The 21,532-nt window shown below is 21.9% G+C and overlaps 10 protein-coding genes across 10 annotated transcripts in view; 5 read left to right on the top strand and 5 right to left on the bottom strand.

The window, feature by feature from the left end:
- Positions 1-198: 198 nt before the first annotated feature.
- Positions 199-996, top strand: DDB_G0280085 (hypothetical protein; the record flags this gene model as incomplete). The annotated part of the gene is made up of 1 exon (XM_636140.1): positions 199-996. One exon carries the CDS (start codon positions 199-201, stop codon positions 994-996), a length of 798 nt encoding a protein of 265 aa, XP_641232.1.
- A 150-nt stretch (positions 997-1,146) lies between these two features.
- mcfJ (mitochondrial substrate carrier family protein) lies at positions 1,147-2,398 on the bottom strand (the record flags this gene model as incomplete). The annotated part of the gene is made up of 3 exons (XM_636139.1): positions 1,147-1,796; positions 1,891-2,101; positions 2,222-2,398. 3 exons carry the CDS (start codon positions 2,396-2,398, stop codon positions 1,147-1,149), a joined length of 1,038 nt encoding a protein of 345 aa, XP_641231.1.
- Positions 2,399-3,114: 716 nt separating this feature from the next.
- On the bottom strand, positions 3,115-6,642 carry exoc2 (exocyst complex subunit 2; the record flags this gene model as incomplete). The annotated part of the gene is made up of 4 exons (XM_636138.1): positions 3,115-5,426; positions 5,493-5,945; positions 6,020-6,277; positions 6,378-6,642. The coding sequence occupies 4 exons, from the start codon at positions 6,640-6,642 to the stop codon at positions 3,115-3,117; spliced, it is 3,288 nt and encodes a 1,095-aa protein (XP_641230.1).
- A 667-nt stretch (positions 6,643-7,309) lies between these two features.
- On the top strand, positions 7,310-10,277 carry DDB_G0280079 (myb domain-containing protein; the record flags this gene model as incomplete). The annotated part of the gene is made up of 2 exons (XM_636137.1): positions 7,310-8,990; positions 9,214-10,277. The coding sequence occupies 2 exons, from the start codon at positions 7,310-7,312 to the stop codon at positions 10,275-10,277; spliced, it is 2,745 nt and encodes a 914-aa protein (XP_641229.1).
- A 59-nt stretch (positions 10,278-10,336) lies between these two features.
- Positions 10,337-10,914, bottom strand: bloc1s1 (GCN5-like 1 domain-containing protein; the record flags this gene model as incomplete). The annotated part of the gene is made up of 2 exons (XM_636136.1): positions 10,337-10,683; positions 10,854-10,914. 2 exons carry the CDS (start codon positions 10,912-10,914, stop codon positions 10,337-10,339), a joined length of 408 nt encoding a protein of 135 aa, XP_641228.1.
- Positions 10,915-11,883: 969 nt separating this feature from the next.
- On the top strand, positions 11,884-13,470 carry DDB_G0280075 (hypothetical protein; the record flags this gene model as incomplete). The annotated part of the gene is made up of 1 exon (XM_636135.1): positions 11,884-13,470. The coding sequence occupies one exon, from the start codon at positions 11,884-11,886 to the stop codon at positions 13,468-13,470; it is 1,587 nt and encodes a 528-aa protein (XP_641227.1).
- A 266-nt stretch (positions 13,471-13,736) lies between these two features.
- Positions 13,737-15,159, top strand: DDB_G0280073 (hypothetical protein; the record flags this gene model as incomplete). The annotated part of the gene is made up of 3 exons (XM_636134.1): positions 13,737-14,354; positions 14,446-14,652; positions 14,791-15,159. 3 exons carry the CDS (start codon positions 13,737-13,739, stop codon positions 15,157-15,159), a joined length of 1,194 nt encoding a protein of 397 aa, XP_641226.1.
- A 182-nt stretch (positions 15,160-15,341) lies between these two features.
- On the bottom strand, positions 15,342-17,798 carry DDB_G0280071 (hypothetical protein; the record flags this gene model as incomplete). The annotated part of the gene is made up of 1 exon (XM_636133.1): positions 15,342-17,798. The coding sequence occupies one exon, from the start codon at positions 17,796-17,798 to the stop codon at positions 15,342-15,344; it is 2,457 nt and encodes an 818-aa protein (XP_641225.1).
- Positions 17,799-19,171: 1,373 nt separating this feature from the next.
- Positions 19,172-20,373, top strand: DDB_G0280069 (hypothetical protein; the record flags this gene model as incomplete). The annotated part of the gene is made up of 2 exons (XM_636132.1): positions 19,172-19,331; positions 19,502-20,373. 2 exons carry the CDS (start codon positions 19,172-19,174, stop codon positions 20,371-20,373), a joined length of 1,032 nt encoding a protein of 343 aa, XP_641224.1.
- Positions 20,374-20,995: 622 nt separating this feature from the next.
- The window catches only part of DDB_G0280067 (protein phosphatase 2C-related protein), a gene marked incomplete at both ends in the record, with an annotated part of 1,551 nt that continues 1,014 nt past the window's right edge, over positions 20,996-21,532 (bottom strand). The window contains one exon of the mRNA XM_636131.1: positions 20,996-21,532. This exon is cut by the window's right edge and continues 1,014 nt beyond it. Coding sequence (XP_641223.1) covers positions 20,996-21,532 — 537 coding nt within the window.

Raw genomic sequence — 21,532 nt, 5'->3', positions numbered from 1 at the left:
AAAATTAAATTTGAAAGTAAGTCTTACCAAAAAAAAAAAAAAAATAAACAAAATAATAAAAATATAAATAAAAAATTGATTATAAATAAAAATATTAATTAATTTATTATTTAAAGGTTTTTAACAAAAAAAAAAAAAAAAAAAAAAAAAAATATAATTAAATAATAATTAATTTATTACAATAAAAAAAGAAAAAAAATGAGATTATTAGCAGCATTTCTTTTAGTTATTTATGCAGCACATAATGGAGTATTTGCAAGAGATCATATTGTTTCATTATCAAAAGGTGAAAGTTTTGAATTAAATATTGAACAAGGTGATAGAATTAATTTCCATGTAAGAGATAATAATAAACATGTTTTAACCATTCAAGGAGAATCTCAATCATTTGCAAACCTTTCTCCAAAAGATTCTGCCAAGCAACAATTTAATGAAGCTGGTGAATTCATTGTTACCGATTCAGCTAATATCTATGTCAATAAGGTTATAGTAAGTCAAAAACAACAACAAGATCAACAAAAATGGTTTGAAAAGGATGCTAAAGATCATGCCAACAAAATGGCAGCAACTAAAGATATGGAACAACATGAACATGAGGATCTCCAAAATACAAATGATGCTCAAAACAATGAAAATGCTAAACCAAATTCAGCAGCCACCAAAGATTCAAATACCGCTAACAATAAAGCTAAACCATCATCAAATGTTAGTGATAACAAAGAAAACAATGCTTCCAATAAAGCCAAACCATCATCAAATACCAATGATGCCAAACCAAAGACTGATGAAACTAAAACCAAAGCTGGTTCACCAAAAACTGATGCCAAACCAAAAACTACTCAAGATGAATCCCTTGATAGTGCTGATCCAGAAGCAAAAGCTGGTGACAAAGCTAAACCAAAGACTGATGCCACTGCCTCTGGTAATACCTCATCAACCCTTGTTGTCAATGTTTTGCTTTTAGCTGCATCTGCTGCTTTAGCTCTTGTCCTTTAAAAAAAAAAAAAAAAAACCAAACCAAACAAATAATATTACATTTAATTATACCAATACTCTTTAAATTAAATAAAAAAATAAAAAATTAAAAATTAAATATATATATATACTTTTTTAATTTTATTATTATTATTATTATTATTATTATTATTATTTTAAAGATAATTTTTTTACTTCTTCATAAAGGAAAATTGAAATCATTGAATATGGAGTTGAAGTTAATAAAGATGGTACTAAACCTTTCCATAGGGCTCTAATACCTTCTTTTCTAATTGTACTTTTAATAATAGTATAAAAATTTGGTTTTTCATTTTCAGGGAAAACACCAGTTTGTAAACGAGTTTTTGCTACATCCAATGGATTAGTAATTGAGGTTGCAAATACAGCAGCAAAGAAACCAGATATAAAATGAATGATTGGATCTTCATTCTCCACCTCATGTGATGGATTATTTTTATCAATTTCCGCTGAAACTGCTAATGAATGAGATGAACGTTCTTTTAAACCTAACTTTTGTCTAATGTTAAATTGGGTAAGTTTCGATTTCGATATTTCATAAGTACCCCACCAAATACCAGAATATGGTACATTTCTAATTATAGTTGCGCCAAATCCTTTATATAATCCTTTAATTCCTCTTTCACCATATATCTTTTTAAATACATCTGAACCACCTTTATATTTTGGTTTACTTAATGATCCTTGAATTTGTACTGATTGTGTTGCAACATCAAATGGTACCCAAATTACAGATGCCAATGCTTCTGAAATTGCTCCTGAAATCGTTGTAACAAATAATACTATAATAATAATAATAATAATAATAAAAAATAATAATAAATAATAAGTATGTCTTTATAAAAAAATATTTTTTTTTTAAAAAAACACACTTACGATCAGAATCAGAATCAGATCTTCCTTTTAAAAATCCTTGTTTCACAAATTCATATGAACCAAAATAAATTGCACGACTACAAAGATAACCACATTCAGAAGTTAAAAAACCTTTATATAAAGCTCTTTTACCTTCTAATCTTATTAATTTTTTAAATCCATCAAATGTTCCATTATACTGTGGAAATGATTGTATTACATTTTGTGATCCCTTTATTTGTATGTGTGTGTTTTTTTTTATTTTTTTTTTTATTTTTTTTTTTTAATAAGATTATTATTTTATTTTTTAATTTATTTTTATTTATTTTTTTTAAAATTAAAAAACACATACTTGTACTTGTAATCTAGTTCTAATAACATCTAATGGAAACATAAGTAGATCAATACTACCACCTAATAAAAAATTATAAAAATAATACCTTTTTGGATCTAAATCATCCCACTGAATTCTTTTATTGGTTTTTGTATGTACTTCTTTAGTTTCTTGAATTGTATGTGAAGACGACATTTTTCTATATAATTATATGAGGTGATGTATAAATGATCGGTGTGTGAGTGTAAATATTTGTATGTGTGTGTGTGTGAGTGTAGTAAGATTTTTTTTTTTTTTTTTTTATTATTATTATTTTAACTGTTAAAATTTTATATGTAATGTTTTATTTTATAATACAATTAAATTATATATGTATATTATTATTTTTAATTAATATTAATTTTAATTATTTTAATTTATTTATTTAATTATTTTATTTTTTATTATTTTTTTTTTTATTTTTTGTTTTTATTTTTTTATTTTTATTTTTATTTTTATAAACCCCAAAAGATGGGTGAATTATTCTAAAATTAATAAATATAACAAATGAAAGAAACGTAAAAAGGGGAAATAATGAAAATGAAAAAAATTATTTTTTTTTTTTTTTTTTTGATATTTTATTTTCATATTTTTTTTTTTTTAAACACCAAATTTTGATGTTTTTTTTTTTTTAAAGTTTTTTTTTTTTTTTTAAAAGAATTAATTTAAAACACTGGTGGTGCCAAAAAAAAAAAAAATCTAATCTAATCAATTTTATGTTTAAATTAAATAATTAATTAAAATTTTAAAATTTTAAATTCTGGGTTTATTATAATAATTTTTTTTTTTTTGGCATGGTTTATTTTTTTAATTTTATTTTATTTTATATTGAGATATAATTATTATTATTATTATATTTAAATATTTTTAAATTAAATTTTAAAACAAGAAAATAATAAAGAAGTTTTTTCGATATTCCTTTTTAAAATTGGATCTAAATTAGCAGTTGTAGCATTTATATTAAAACCACTACCACCACCATAATTTAGAGTTGAATAAAATCTTGAAGTTGATGATTGTTGTTGATGTTGATGAGAAATTGATTGAGTTGGTTGTTGTTGTTGTTGTTGTTGAATTGGATTTAAAAATAATAAATCTTTACGAATAAAAGAAGATAATTTTACAGTTTTTTCATTACCATAGCTTTCTAAAACATTTTCAATGAATAAAATATCTAAAAGGAATTGAGATTTGCCTTCATTTGAAATGAATAATGGATCTACTAAACTGAAATTATGACGTAATGAAATTAAAAGAAATTCGAAAATACGTTGAATTACACCAAATGAAATATCGATACTATTGATGGTTTTCATGATTTCATGATGAATGAATACCATTTTAGTTAGAATTGTTAAAATGAATGAACTAACTTTAGTTGGTTGACTATTAACCAACCAAGTACTTCCAGAGAATAAAACACCACGAGTAATGAATTCACCAATCATTAAATTCTTTTCATTTACATAACGTTCTAAAATCAATCTTTCCAATACACCAAGTTTTTCAATTACCTTTTTCAAATAACTTCCCATTGGTTGATGAAATAATCCAACATAAAAACCACGTAATTGTACTGCTGTTTTTGATACAACAGTTGAACAATTTGAAAGTGTTAATAATAATTTCTCTGATGAATTAAATTCAGTTGTCATATATGATGATGTTTGTTGTTGTTGATTCTCTCCTTGTTGAACTTGACCTTGTTGACTTTGATTTTGAGTTTGTTGTTGTTGTTGTTGTGGTGAAGAAATATCAATTTTTGGTATTATACCATTTAATTCATTTTCAGCTTTTTCATCATTACTCATTTGATTTAAACTATCTTCAATGGTTGATTGAATTGATTCATTATTGAAAGCTAAATGATGTAAACAATCACCAAAACTTTCGATTGCTTCACAAAGTGCAGATTCAACCGATGGTAATAACATTGGTTTATTACTAAGGAATGAAAGTTTTGCTAAATTAACTTTGATTGTATTAACAAATTCACCCATTAAACGAGTTGTAATCATACCATCGACTTGATTACCACTTGCTAATGCATCTTCACTTGATTCATTAATTGTCCAATCTTCTAATAGATAAAGAAATGAAACTTCTGCAACCATTTCAGAACAAATTTGTCTAATGAAATGAAGAATCAATGATTCTGTCAATGAATTAATTGATGATAAATAAAGTTCTGGCATACCAATACCTTGTAACATTTCTTGGCATTTAATAACTTCATTAACATTTTCAACCATATGAATTGATAAATCTGATGAATTAATTGTATCACCACCGCCACCACCACCACCACCACCACCACCATGATGATGATTACCATCTTCATTTACTGATGTTGTACTAATAATTTGATCAAATAAATTCTCTTCTTCATCATCGCTATCTTCAGGGAAATCTTCTTGATTTTGATCGAAAAATAATTGTTCAACTTTTGATGAATATAATTCCATAATGTTTATAATCAATTGTTTAAATTTCTCTTCATTCATTGCAGAGGTTGCAGCAGAATTTTGTTTTTTATGAGTTTTATAAGATGCATTCAAATCGATTTGAGTGATATTTGCTTCTTTATCATAGATCGATGTACCATTACCTGCTTTTGAATTGTTTACTGTGAATTCTTCATTCTTTCTTTTGAATAGGAATCTATGATTTTTAGTACTACTATTTTTATCAGCCCATTTCTTTTGTAATTTAAAGGGTGATTCATCATGTGACAACTCTAATAATTTTATATTTGTAGTTGTGGTTGATTTATCTTCAGATTTAATTTTCTTTTCCGATAATTTGTATAGACAAAACTCGTCATCTTCCTCTTCAATGAATCTTTTTCTACAAAGTTCAATTAAATCTTTAACTTTTTTCTCTTGATCCATTCTATAACTTGAGAAAGTTTCATCTAAATAATAAACTACAACATTTACAGATTTTGAATCTTTTGTTTTACCAGACTGTTGTTGTTGTTGCTGTTGTTGTAATTGTTGTTGTTGTTGTATCAATTGTTGTTGTTGTTGTAATTGAATTTGTTGTTGTTGTTTATATCTTAAATATTCTTTATTATCTTCAAATTTACCTTCAATATAATAAACTCCCATCTTAAATAAATTTGGTACATTTGATAATAATAATATTGATAATTTTCTAATAATTTTATAATTTGGTAATGTATCTAAAAAAAAAAAAAAAATATTAATATATATATTATTTATTAATAAATTAATTAATTTAAACTTACTATCTTCAGAACATTGTTTAATTAATAATGTTATTGCATTATAACGTGTTGATAAAAAGTACCAACATGGATCACCAATTTGAGAGAAATCACCTTTACCATTACCAATTTCCATTAAAGTTTTAATTGATTTCTTTAATTGTTCAAGTTTAGTTGAAGGATCAGCCAATGCATGAAATAATTGAATTCTAAAATCTTCTGCAATCTTTTCAATATCTAATAGAATCTTTTGAAATTCTTTCTTTTGACTTGATGTAATTAAGGTTTTTGCATTCTTATAATTGTGTACAGCTTTTTCATATTCATTTTGTTTAATATTCTCTTGTATTTTACCTGGTAATTTAAAAATTACCTTATATTTATTTAATAATGTTAAAACTTTTCTAATTTCATCAGCTTTTTTTTTATTACTTAATAAAGGATCATAAACTGTTGATGATTTATTTATAATTTCTAAAAAAAAAAAAAAAAAAAAAAAAAAAAAAATTAATATTTAATTAAATAATTAAAATTATTAATTAACTTACTTATAAACGAACCACTCATATCTTCTAACATTTTTGAATTTGAAATTAAATTATAAACTTCATCAACAGTATCTTTACATTTTACAAAATGTTCGAAATTCTCTTTTACAAGGTATTTAATTTCTTTTGCTTTTGATGTTGATTCTTCTTTTAATTTTTTAACACCAATTGATAACTCTGTAAAATTTGTTTGTGAATGAATCTCTGATAAAAATGTAACTGGACTAAATGATTCTGATTCAAGTGATAATAATTCCTCTTTTTTTTTTTTTTTTTTTTTTTTTTAGAAAATTATATACTATTTAATATGATTTGAATTTATATATATATATGTATAAATAATTAAAACTATATTTACTTTTAACACTTGCAGCTTTTCTAGGTGGTAATTTTAAAATACCTAATGGATCATAAAATTTATTTGAATCATCAATTTGAATATCACCACTTTGTTTACTTTGATCCTCTTGAGAAACAAAGAATGCTGTTTCATCTTCTAAAAATTCTTGCCAACCATCTCGAACATTATTCCATTTTGATGGTTCTTTCTCTGTATCATCTTCATCTAATTCATAATCATCATAATCATCATAATCTGATGATGTATCATCTGAAGAAGACATTTATTATTTATTATTTATTTATTATTTATTATTTATTTATTTTATTAAAAAAATATATATTTGTGTGAATGAATGAATGAATGAGCCAAACAAGATTTTTTTTTTTTTTTTTTTTATTGGGTTTTAATATTAGAGTTTTTTTTTTTTTTTTTTTTTCAATTTTTTTTTTTTTTTTTTATTTTTTATTTTTTTTTTTTATTTTCTGGTTTTAGAGCGAATGTTTGATTTCAAGTATGTTGAAAAAAGAAAAAAAAACAAAAAAAAAAAAAAACTCTACAGTAGCAAAGAAATTTCTAAAAAGAAGATAAATAATTATAATAATAAATGAAAAAATAAAAATTATTAGAATTTCATTTTATTATTTTTGTGCATTTTATTTTGTTTACAAAACAAAAAAAGAAATTTTTAAAAAAATAATAAAATGAATTAAAAATTAAAATAAAATAAAAATTTAACAATAAAATTTAATGTAATGAAATGAGGTACTTTGATTTTTAATTTAGGCGCCCAAATTTCCAAATATATAACTTTTCATATTTTTCCATTTTTTTTTTAATTTTTTTTTTTTTTTTTTTTTTTTAATTTTTATTTTTTTTTTGTTTTTATTTTTTATTTTTTTTTTTTTAGAGTGCACCCAAACGATACCATTTAAATGTATTTTTAAACAATGACTTCAACAATAAATAAAGAAGAACCTACAACACTTGTAAATAAAAAAAGGAGAAAAGAACATGTTGATGATGACGATGATAATGATGATGACATTGAAATGCAAAATGTATCAAATGATAATATTAATAATACAGATGATGAAAATAATAATGTAAATACAAATGGAAATAATACAAACAAAACCAACAACAACAACAACAACAACAACAACAACAACAACAATAATAATGAAGAAGATGACGATGAAGAAGACTTATTAATTACCAAAAGAAGGAATAGTAGATCAACAACAATGAGTAATAATAGTAGTAATAAATCAACACCATCTAAAAAGAAAAGAATTAAGAAATCATATGATAATGATAAAGATTTTGTAGGAGATGATGAAGAGGAAGATGATAATGATGATGAAGATGATGATGGTGATGTTGTAATCTCAAATAATAATAATAATAATAATAATAATAATACTAATAATAATAATAATAATAATAATGGTAATGGTAATGGTAATAACAATACAAACAATTCATTCGAAGAAGATGATGATGAAGAGGATGATGATGAAGAAGATGAAGAAGAAGAAGAAGAAGGTATGAAAATATCAAAAAGTAAAAGACAAACACAAATAATACCACCAACACAAAGTGAAGTTGATGATCTTGTAAATAAAAGTTTTAATAGTGTAGATGATGATGAAGAAGATAATGAAGAGGATGATAAAACAAAAAATACTACTACTACTACTGCTACAAATACTACTAATGTACCAACAACAACAACAACAACTACAACAACATCGAACAATACTACATTACCAACTACTACCACTACTACCACCACTAATAATACAACAAAACCAAATGTTAAAATAGAACAACCAAAAACACAACAACCACCACAACCACAACCAATAAATAAACCAACTCAATCAAATACTATCACAACAAATACAAATACAAGTACAAATACAAACACAGCTACAAATACAAATTCAAATACAGCTACAGCCACAACAACATCACCTACCTCAATGACAAAACAAACAAGGAAGTCAACCAATTCACCAACTAACAGTAATGGTAATAATAATAATAATAATAATAATAATAATTTTATAGAGGAACAAGTGAATGAAGGATTATATCATTGTGATTATTGTCAAAAGGATATTAGTGGTGTTGTACGTATAAGATGTTCAGTATGTACTGATTTCGATTTATGTTTAGAATGTTTTAGTGTTGGTGTAGAGATTACACCACATCGTAATTTTCATGATTATCATGTAGTTGATAATATGCATTTCCCAATGTTTACTGATGATTGGGGTGCTGATGAAGAATTATTACTTTTAGAAGCAATTGAATTATATGGTTTAGGTAATTGGAATGAAGTTTCAGAGAATGTAGGCGCACATTCAAAATCACCTTTAGAATGTAAAGCACATTATTTCGCTCATTATTTAAATAGTTCAACTTCACCTTTACCAGATACATCAAAGGTTTTAACTACAAATGAAAATGTTCACTTTAAAAGAGCAAAAACAACTGTAAATGGTAATTATTATAATGATTATATTATTGATAATAGTGACGATGATGATAATAATAATAATAATAATAATTATAACGATAATAGTAATAATACAACACCAACAAAGTCATTCAATAGTGTTAGTTTTTTGAAACCTATTTAATTTTCTAAATAAAAAAAAAAATAAAAAATTAATATCAATAATTTAAATAATTAAAAAATAATAATAATAAATTACAAATAATAACAATAAATTTCTTTTTTTTTTTTTAATTATTCTTTTATTATTTTATTTTTTTGTTTTATTTTTTTGTTTTTATTTTTTTTTTGTTTTATTTTTTTATTTTTTTATTTAAAAAAATTTAGATAAAAGTAAAAAATTAAATCATAGAAATAGTCATGGTGAAGAAGGACCAAGTGGACCAGTAACAGATTCAGTTGGATATATGAAGAATAGAGGACATTTTGAAGTAGAATATGATAATGAAGCAGAGTTGGTTGTAAAGGATTTAACATTTGAACCTGACGATAGTCAAGCAGATAGAGATATTAAATTGAATGTATTAGAATCCTATGATCAAAGATTGGATGAACGTATTAGAAGAAGGAATTTCATTGTTGAGAAAGGTTTATTAGATTATAGAAAAGTAGAGAGAAAACGATACAAAGATGATAAAGAGATATTAAATTCATTGAAATGTTTCCTTCAAACAGTTACCAAAGAAGAGCATGAATCAATGATAAATGGATTAATAAATGAAAAGAATATAAAGAATAGAATTCTACAATTACAAGAGTATCGTGAAAATGGTATTAAAACATTGGCAGATGGTCAAAATTTTGATGAAGATAAAAGAAAACGTGAAGTTGATAAATCTATGAAACGTTCCAAATCTGAATTGGCATCATATAGTTTAAATAGTGGATTAAGTTCATACAATCCAAATCATAATCCATTTGGTCATCATTATTTAGGTGGTAGTAGTAGTGGATTAAGTGGTGGTAGTGGTGGAGGTGGTGGTGGTGGTGGTGATCCATCATTTAAAACTCAAAAACAATTAACTAAAGAAAAAGAAGATATTTATTTAGGTATTGGTGAGAATAGGAAACATCATTCAAGTAAATTGAAAAAGAATGCTAAAATGGAATTGGAAGGTTTACCAAATGCTGATGCACTCTCATTAAAAGAGAAACAAATTTGTACAACTCATAAACTTTTACCACAACAATACCTAATTGTCAAACAAGCATTAATCTCTGAATCTTTAAAAACTCAAGGTGTAATTAAATTATCAACCGCTTTTAAACTAATTAAATTAAATCAAGTTAAAATTCATAGACTTTTAGAATTCTTTGAAAGAAATCATTGGTTAAAATTTAATATTGATTGTGAAACTAACACTTCTAATACTACTTCAAATTATAAATAAAATTTAATAAAATTGAATAAAAAAAAAAAGGCAATAAAAATATATTACAAATTGTCATTTTATTGTTGTTGTTGTTGTGGTTGTTGTTGTGGTTGTTGTTGAATTGGATTTGAGTTTATATATAAAAATTCTATGATATCAGAGATATTATGCATATCACTTTCGATCTTTTTTGACCAATTTTCAACATCACCAATTTCTTTTAATGAATTATTAAAGTTTTCAATTAAATGAATCCATTGATTTGTTTGTTTTGAGAATTTTGCTGTATTGGCTTGTAATAATCTTGCCTCTGTTTCTAATTTCTTTTGATTTGCAAATATACATGCAACACCTGTATTAACTGAATCTATTAATCCATTAGTTACAACACCCATTGATGCTATTGCTTCTTTTTTTAATACCTCTTTTAAATTTTTAATAATAATAATAATAAATAATAATAATAGTAATAATAAATTATTGTTTATTTGTTTATTTCATTGTATTACAATGTTTAAAAAAAAATCAAAGTTAGAAATGTTCTTGTTTTGTTTTAACATGTTAAAACTATTGTAAAAAATATCTGATAATTACCATTCTCTTCTTTTAATTTATTTTGATGTGTTTGATGATCTTTAACTAATTTTGATAACATTTTTTTTTAATAGTTATATATGTGTTTTGGAAAATGAAAATGAAAAAAAAAAAAAAAAAAAAAAAAAAAAATAAAAATGCCAAAAAAAAAAAAAAAAAAAAAAGATTGACAAATAAAAATGTAAATTTGAATGTTTTTTTTTTTTTTATGATTTAATTTTATTTATTTTTAATATGGATTTAGTATAAAAAGAACACTCAAATACCTTAAATGATGTAAAATATAAAAAAATTGAATGTGATCATTTGTTATTTTTTAATTTTTTCATTTTGGTTCCATAAATGATATACTCAATTAAAAAATAATTTTTTCTATATTTAGCTCAAATATCCTATCATTAAATCATCATGTAATTTATTATCCATTTTGATTGTATATATTTTTCAAATAAAAATTATCAACAAATTATATATTACTTATATAATTTTAAAAATAATAAAAAAAAACTGAATAATTTCTTATTGGAAAAAATAACTTGTTACAGTCAGGAAAAAAAATTTTTATACAGTGAATGACCATTAATTATTAATTAGTAAATAAAAAAAAAACCAAATGATTAACAAAAATAAAAAGAAGTTTATAAAATTGTTTTTTGTTATATTGTTTTTTTATTTTATTTTATTTTTATTTTTATTTTCAAGTATTATTATTTAATCAAATTCTAATAAAATATCAAGTGGTAAAAAAAAAATATCTATTTGTTTTGCGATAAAAAAAATTTTTTGTTATTTTTGAAGACTTTTTTTTTTTTTTTTTTTGATTTTTTTTTTTTAGAAATATTTAAGAGAATTTGCATTTTGATTTACCACTTTTTCTCACTTTTTTTCAATTTTTACCAACAAAAACAAATAACAAGGGAAAGAGAGAAAAAAAAAAAAAATATAATAGAAAATAAACAAAAACTACAACAACAGTTACAAAAACAACTTATTATCAAGATTGGGAAAAAAAAAAAAAATTATTCTCAAAATGAATAATAATGATAACTCTATTTTATTTTTTAAAATATGGAGAAATGTTGTATTAAATAAATTAATTTTCAAACATTTAATGATGTATAATTTAGTTTCATTTCCAGTTGATTTAGATTCATCTTTACAACCATTCATAAAAAATAATATACAATATGTTAAATCATTATTTGTAAAAGTTGATGATATTCAAAAAGATGCAAAACAATATGAAATATATGAAATTGGTGAAAAATTAAATGATTTACCAAAAGATATTGAATCAATAATATTATATCAAACAAATTTTATTAATTATAGTTTATCAAATTTAGAATTACCAAAATCACTTTATAAATTAATAATTCCATTTAATTTTAATATACCATTAGAGGTTGGTTCAAATAGAGTATTTTCAAATTTAACAATATTAGAGTTTGGTTCAAATTTTAATCAAAAAATTGATGTAAACATTTTACCAAATACATTGAAAAAGTTAAAATTTGGGAAATATTTTAATCAAGAATTAAATGAGAATGTTTTACCAAAATATTTAAAAACTATTATATTTGGTTACTTTTTTGATAAATCATTAGATAATTTACCTCAATTAATTAAAGAAATTAAATTTCCCTCAAATTCACTTTTTAATAAATTAATTAATTCAAATAAACTACCATGGACATTAAAGAAATTATCATTACCAAGTAAATTTAATATTTCTTTAATTAAAGGTATTTTACCAAAAAAACTTAAAAACCTTAAAATTTCAAATTTTGGTGTTCAAATAAATGATAATGATAATGATAATATTAAAAACAAATATAATGAAAAATCAAAATATTTAAAATTAAAAGTTTATAATAAAAATGGTAATTTATCATCAAATGATGAAATATTAAAAATTTTAAAATTAAATTCAAAAATTATACCATCATCAGTTAAAAATGTAACGATATTTTTTAATACATTTCAAGATTCACTTCAAGGTTATTATTTATCATCACAATTTAGTTCAATAAATTTAAATTTAACAAAATCAAATCTATTAAAATATTGGTTATATAAAGAAACTTCTAAATTATTATTAGATAAATTTGAAAAAATTAAATCTATTAAAGTAAATATTATTGAAAATAATTACAAATTAGACTACCATTCAAAATCTTGTCTTTCTGATTTAATAAATTTAAATTTAAATGAATTTGATTATAATTTCTATTCTAAACCAGTTAAAGATTTTAAAGTTTTTACAAAATTAAAGTGTCTAAGAATTGGTAATTATAATTCAACAATTAAATTCGATACATTACCACCATCATTAGAACTTTTAGAATTAGGTTGTGCATTTAAACAACCAATTCATATGAAATGGTTACCAATCTCTTTAAAATATATTATAGTTTTAAATAATGAAACTCCAATTTCAATTAATTCTTTACCACCATCATTAGAATCAATTTGGATTCTTGATACTCATTATCAACTAAATGATTTTAGATTCTTTTTTCCATTAATTGGTAAATTAAAAATTGTTGATCAAGATTTAATTTGGAAAATGTTTAATAAAATATTTAAAAAGAAATATGAATTTTATTTATATTAATATATTTGTAAAAAAAAATAATAAATAAAATAAAAATAAATAAAAATAAAATTATAAAATTATAAAAAAAAAAAATCGAGAGACTAATTTAACCAGAATAGATATTTAAACATATGGAAAACCATAAAAAAAAAGTTTTTGAAAAAAAAAAAAAAAAAAAAAAAAAAAAAAAAAAAAAATTGTTTTTCATTTTTTTTCATTTTTTTTTTTTTTCTTTTGTATAATACATAACATATATATATATATATATATATACCATCACATAAATGAGTTCCAACGCAAATGAAAATAGTGAAATCGATAATAACAATAATAACAATGAAACCGAACAAATTTTAAAAACTTCCTCATCTTCTGTAAATATAGTATCAAATCAAAATGTGAAGCAGCCACAGCAGCAACAACAACAAATATATAAAGTACCATTAACACCATCAAAATCAAAAACTTCACAAAATCAATCACAACAACAACAGCCACAACAGCCACAACAACAACAACCACAGCAGCCACAACAGCAGCAACAACAACAACAACAACAACAATCAACAACACCATTATTACAATCACAATCAATATTACAATCAATACCACAAACTATAACGAGTACATTACAACAACAACAACAAGTTAAAAAAGAAGAACAAAAACAAAAATTAATACAACAAACTCATATAAATTCATTAATTCAAAGTGGTCCACCACAATTATCACCACCAGCTCTCTTTGGTACAATTGAACCCTTATTATATAGAACAAATTCATTATATCCTGCAAACTTTCCTTTTATTAAATTATTAGGTTTAAAAACTGTCGTACAATTATCACCAGAAGTACCAATTAAAGCTGTTTCAAGCTTTTTTCAAGAAAATAATATTAATTTAGTATGTTTATTTTTATTTTTATTTTTTTATTTATTTAATTGATTTTATTTAAAATGTTATTAATAATTTTTATTTTTATTATTATTACTAGATTCATTTAGGATTAAAATCATGGAAAGTTGACATATCATGGAAACCATTAACAGATGAACTCATTAAAGAATGTTTAGAAATTGTTTTAAATTATGATTATTATCCACTTATGATAACGTGTACATCAGGTGTTCATCAAACTGGTGTATTAGTTGGTTGTTTAAGAAGATTACAAAATTGGAATCTTACTTCAATTTTAGTCGAGGTAAATTTATTATTTACTTTTTTTTTTTTTTTTTTTTTTTTATATTCCATTTAATATTATTATTATTATTATTATTAAGCTATATATGATATATAAATTTTATTTAAAATTATAAATATTAATTTCAATTAATTTAAGTATAAAGCATTTAGTGGTCAAAGTAATACAAGATATGTGAATGAACAATTTATTGAACTCTTTGATGTTGATTTAGTAACATTTCCAAATAAATTACCAACATGGTTCATTGAACAACAAAAAATGTTGGAAGAAGAATTGGAAGAGTTTGAAAACTCGAGCTTTACAAATAATAATAGTAATGAAAATAGTGTTTCTAATTCAACTGATAAGTTATCGATCTCTACTGAATTATCAAATCAAAATAATGAAAATAATAATAATAATAATAATAGCAATAATAATAGTAATAGTAATAGTGTAAACTCATCTTCAAATTCTGTATTAAATAATACCACAACCACCACCACCAATACTCCCAATAAATAAAAAAAATAAAAAATACAAATGCAAATAATTTATTAAAACCAATAATAATTATTTAAATAAAATATAAATTTATGATATGATAAAGCAAATATTATTACTATATCCAATATCATAAATATGACTCGAATTGTTTTTATTATTAATTATTATTAATTATTATTAATTATTATTAATATTATTATTTATCTATGAGTTAATAAATTTCTAACTAATTTTAACATTCCATTCTCTGAATCACTTGTACTTGAGGATGATGATGAGGATGATGATGGTGATCTATTTGAATCAGACATAAAATTATTAGCAATTGAAGAAACAGGATTACTAAAAGATGATGATGATGATGAACTACCAGGTAAATTAAGTTGACTTAAAGCTGATGGTGTAAAATTATTAATTATATTTGATGCTGTATTAGCAGATGATGAAGAGGAGGATGAAGAGGATGGAGAAATAGAAGATCCAATTAAACCTGAACCAATAGATGGTGCAATTGAAGAGTTTGCAACTGTATTTAAATTTCCAAATGTATTTGTAATTGATGATAATGCATTATTTGTTAAATTATCATTTGAACCACCATCACCAGTACTAACACCTTGGATAAATGCTTTTACAAAATCAGGTGCACCAACCCCTGAACCACTACCACCAACAACATTACTTGCAACACTGCTAACAACATTACCAACACCACTACTTATATCGGAATTCTTTTTCATTAATGACGATTTAATCTTTTTAAATGCATTAGTGCCATTATTAATTGATGAAGGTAATAATAAATTGGATGACGAAGAAGTGGATGATGATGAAGAAGATGAAGATGGTAATGATGAAGATGAAGGTACTAAAATTGAAGATTTAATTGGTTTTAAACTTTTACCAATTGCAGTTGAACTATTATAATTACTAGTATTATTATTTCCAATTATAAATGGTTGAGTTTTAGCTAATCTTCTTTTATTTATTAAATAAACAATAAATTTATAAGTTAAATTTGCAATTAAAGGCCATACTATTACAATGATAGCAATGATTGCAACTTTTTTCCAAAATGTAATTGTTTTTTTAGTTCCAAATAAATAAATATAAAATCTTTTAAAGATATTATTTGTTTTAGATTTTAAACTATTGAAATTTGTTTCCTCTGAATCATCCTTTAAATTTAAACTATTACTACTTTGATTCCTTATAATACTATTATTTATATTATTTAATGCTGTAAATGAATCAAAATCTTCACTATTACAACTATTATTACTATTATAAAAGCAATCATCATTATTAAAATTTGAAAAATCATTATTATTATTATTATTATTATTATTATTTTTATTATAATTATGATTATTATTATTATTATTATTATTACTATTATTATTTTTATTAATGTTCATATTATTCATTGGTAAATTTAGTAAATCAACAGTTGTTGATGGATTTGGACCAAGTTTATTTAAAATTGCCATTGTAATTTTATTTAATTCAATATCCCAATACTTTTCTCTTTGTGCTAATAAACTATCATATTGTCTTTGTTTTTCAACAATCTTTTGAACTTCTAAAAGGTATGTTGAAATCATAACTGCATCTTGACTATAAAATTGTTGTTGTTGTTGTTGTTGTTGTAATTGTGGTGGTGCTGGTGGTATTAATAATGAATTGGTATTATTATTATTATTATTTCTAGTGACATAATAACAATCGATCATATTTTCATCAGAATTATTTCTACTATGGCCACTACTATTACTACTATCACTACTATCACTACTACCATTCATATTATAATTATTATTATTATTTAATAATCTTATCATTTTCTCTTGACCAATACCATTCTCTAATATTTGTAATCTTGATAATAAATTTTGAGATAAATTTTTAAATTGACCCATTTCTTTTTTTAAAACATTTAAACAAATCATTAAATCCTCTTTTGATGCAACACTTAATAATCCAAAATCTGTATTAGTTTCATGGTATTTATCTTCTTCTTTATCTTCATCTTGACTATTATTGTCATCATCATTTTTATTATTATTATTATTAATATAATTTAGTTCTTCTTTTTCTTCTTCTTCTTCCTCTTCTTCTTGTTGTTCCTCTTCTTCCTCTTCACTGCTTTCATGTAAATTATCCAATTTAAAATTAATTTGTTTTTTTATTTTCTTCTTATAGTCATTATTTGATTTTGTGGTTGTAGTAGTGGTTGTAGTTATCATTTTGTTGTTATTATTATTATTACTATTATTATTATTATTACTATTATTATTATTATTATTATTATTATTATTATTATTATTATTATTATTATTATTATTATTATTATTATTATTACTATTATTATAACCTGTATTTAATTCATTTTCATCGATGTATTGATATAGATTTTGTGGTCTAGTTGGTATTGGTGATGTAAATAAAAGTTGTTGTTGTTGTGGAGGAGATTGTTGTTGAGGATTTTCAAATGAATTAAAACCACCATTATTAAAAAGAAAATTATTGGTTTGTTTTGGCGATAATGGAGAGGGTGGTGATATATAATTGCCACTATTATTATTATTTATATATAATGGTGGGCTTGATCTTTTTCTACTACCGTTATTATTATTACTATTACTATTATTATACATTTTTTTTTTATATGATAGTATAACCAGTCAAAATAATATTATATGGGTAATGGCAATGATAAAATTAAAAATAATAATAAAAATTATACTATCCCAAAATTAATTATTTTTAAAAGGAGATATTTAATGTGAGAAAAAGAAAAATAAATTATAAAAAAAAAAAAAAAAAAATTATAAAAAAAGGAGGAAAATAAAAAAAATAAAAAAAATAAAAAAAATTAAAAAAAAATTAATTAAAAAAAAAAAAATAAAAAAATAAAAAAGTTTGAAGGCAATATAAAACAATGGGAGATACAATGAATCCAATTTTATAATTTTTTAACCCCTTTTTTTTAAACAATTCAATTTTAAAAATAACTCAACCTATTTTAAAAATTAAGAATAAAATAAAATATTAAAAAAAGAATGATTTTTTTTTTTTATTTTTTTTTTTTTTGTTTTGGTTATTAAAACTCATTTGATGTGTTAAAATTGAATATTTATTCATAGTGTTTGATATAATATTTCTTTTTTACCCATCAATTAAGGTTTTATTTTTTTTTTTTTTTTTTTTTTTTTTTTTTTTTTTTTAATATCCCCTATTTAAAAATTTCTTTGACAATTGAGGTATATTTTAATATTTGTTTACCTAATAATAATTTTAAATTTAAAAATGATGGTTATTTAAAAAAAAAAAAAAAAAAAAAAAATTCAAATTCGACGAAATTTTAAATTGATAATAAAAAAAAAAAAAAAAAAAAAAGTAACAATAGGATAGGATAATGGGTTAATCTACTAAAAAAAAAATTTGACATGTGAATCTACATAAATCACACATGACACATGTCAATTTTATAATAAAATATCAAATATTATCTGAAAAAAACTGAAAAAAAAAAAATATTAAAATAAATTAAATTACAAAAAAAAAAAAATAAAATAAAATAAAAATAAAAATAAAAAAATTAAAAATAAAAAAAAATAATACACGAAAAAAAACCCAAAATTTTTTTTTTTTTTTTTTTTAAATTTCATTTTTATAATAATTAACCAACAAATAAATAATAATATATAATATAATAATACCCCTTTAAATAAATAAATAAAATAAATAAATAAGGAAAAAAAAAAAAAAAAAAAAAAAAAAAAAAAAATTAAAAAATTAAAATAAAAATTAAAATAAAAAAATAAATATCTTAAAAGAGAAAAAAAAAAAAAAAAAAAACTCATTAAAAAATTTCATAAATAATAAAAAAAATTATTATTTTAAAGAATAAACAAAACTGTTGTATAATAATATCATTTTCCCTAAAAATATAAATAAAAAAAGTAAATTAAAAAAACATCATTTTATAATAGAAAAAATTAAGTGAACCACTACCTCGCCACCAACAATGAATAGTGCTGTTAATTTGCGTAATAGTAATAGTGGTATCAATATCAATGAATTAAAGAAATTGAATTTAAACTCAAGCTCAAATTCTATCAATAGTGGCAGTAGTAATGGTAGTAATAATCAACAACAACAAATTGGTTACACAATTGATAATGTTGGTATGTATAATTTTTATATTTATTTTTTAAAAAATAAATAAAAATACTAATTTAAATTTTTCCTTTTTTTTTTTTTTTTTTTTTTTTTTTTTTTCTTTCCAATTTTTTTTTTTTTTATTCCTTTCTTTTTTTCCCATTCCATTTTTATTTAAAAAAAAAAAAAAAAAAAGTAACAAGAGGAAATGAATTTAAATATACATTCTCTTTACCAAGTAGAGAACAAATATTAAATTTAAAACAAGGTGATTTAGTTAAATTAATTTTTAGTGAAGGTAATCAAGCAGAGAGAATGTTTGTTGAGATTATTGATCTATGTCTTTATGATTCAAACAATGATATTGCCAGTAGTAATAGTTGTGGTCAATCATTAAAACAAGGTATTGAAATTTTCCATGGAAGTAATAATAATAATAATAATAATAATGGTGATGAAGAAAATGAAAATGGTTCATCATCTTCATCTTCATCTAAAAATATTCATAAAGATGAAAAGAATAAACTTGTAAATAGTCAATCAAATAATGGAAGTGGTGGTGGTCTTAGAAGTCCAAATAGTAGTAATAATAATATGGATGAGTTTAGTTATAATTCAATTAAATTCACTGGATTATTGGATAATAATCCATATCAATTGAAATCATTGAAATTGGGTGATAGAATCGAATTTTTTGATTATAATATCCTCTCGATTTATAATCAACCAAATCAATTATATCATCCAGATTTAGATTGTGTACCAGGTTCAATCAAACAATTATTTGATCAATTATGTTTGGTTAGTAATCGTATTTTGGTTGATAAAGAACACATTGGTTACATCTTTAGAGAGAATGGAACCTTTCCAAATGATTCTGGTTGGAGAATTTTCGCAGGTGATGAAGCTGATGATTATATGAATAAAAAAGAAAATTATCAATTGGTTTCATTAGCAAGTGTATTAAATATTGATGATTCAATTTTATTATTACTTGGTTCTTCAATTGATCATCATTTTGAATTTGATGATGAATCAAATCAATGGAAAGAATTGGTTGAAAAATAATAATAATAATCCAAATTTTTGTAAATTCGATTTTAAAAAACTAAAAAAATAAAAAATAAAAAAAAATTTTAAAAATTAATAAAAAAAAAAAGTAAAACTTTATTTAGAATTTGTTTAATTTTATTTATACAGTTATTTTATTTTTGATGTGAAAAAAAAAAAAAAAAAAAACCAAAACATTTCTGTGTTACCCTGTTTTTTTTTTTTTTTGCCCATATTTTATTTTATTTTATTTTATTTTACAAACTGGTCAATATTTTATTTTTTTTTGAAAAAAAAAAAAAAAAGATAAAGATAAATAAAAAAAAATAATAAAAAAAAAAAAAAATAAAAAAAGATAATTAACAAAAAAAAGTTTTTTAATTTTTTTTTTCTTATTTTAAATTAATTAATTTTTTTTTATTTTTTTATTTTTTTTATTTTTTTTTTATTTTCTTTTTAATTTTTTTTTTTTTTTTTTTTAAGGTTTAAATAAAAAAAAAAAGAAAAAAAAAAACCTATATATAGTTTTGTAAATTTCTTTGATGGTTTTTTTTTTTTTTTTTTTTTTTTTTTTCTTTTTTTTTTTTTTTTTTTTTTTATTTCGTAAAGTAATATATAAAAATGATGATTAAAATTAAATTTATTGAGCAACTTCTTCATCTAATAATAATAAATCTGGTTTAACTGGTCTAAGTGGACCATCATCAACCAAACCTACAACTACAGTGATATCATCTAATTTACCACCATTATAAATGTAACCATTGTGACCAGCATTTTTAGCGAAAGGAGTATAGATAGTTGTTGAACAACCAACTTCGAAAGCTCTTTTAGCGACTTGACGTGCTATGATTTGTGGGTCATCATATTTTTCACCGATTTCCAAGATTTCATCATCAAAGAGATTATCGAAAACACCATCAGTACCCATTATAATTAAATCACCTTTCTCAGCTGGGAAACTTGCGGTTATAGAGTGAATTGGACGATCAATTGATTGAGTACCCAATTGGAATGGCATATTGAAAGCGTGTTGTTGTTCACGAGTTCTAAAGATAACCTCATTATTTCTAATCACTAAAAAGCCACTATCACCAAGATTTGCTGATAATATATTATTGGTGGCTGATAAAACCACTATACAACATGTGCTACTACCCTTGACGTCTTGGGCGTA

The sequence above is a fragment of the Dictyostelium discoideum genome (assembly GCF_000004695.1).
Source record: "Dictyostelium discoideum AX4 chromosome 3 chromosome, whole genome shotgun sequence".
Classification (NCBI taxonomy): domain Eukaryota; phylum Evosea; class Eumycetozoa; order Dictyosteliales; family Dictyosteliaceae; genus Dictyostelium; species Dictyostelium discoideum.
The sequence above is the reverse complement of the archived record's forward strand: the minus strand, read 5'-3'. Positions and strand labels throughout refer to the sequence as shown.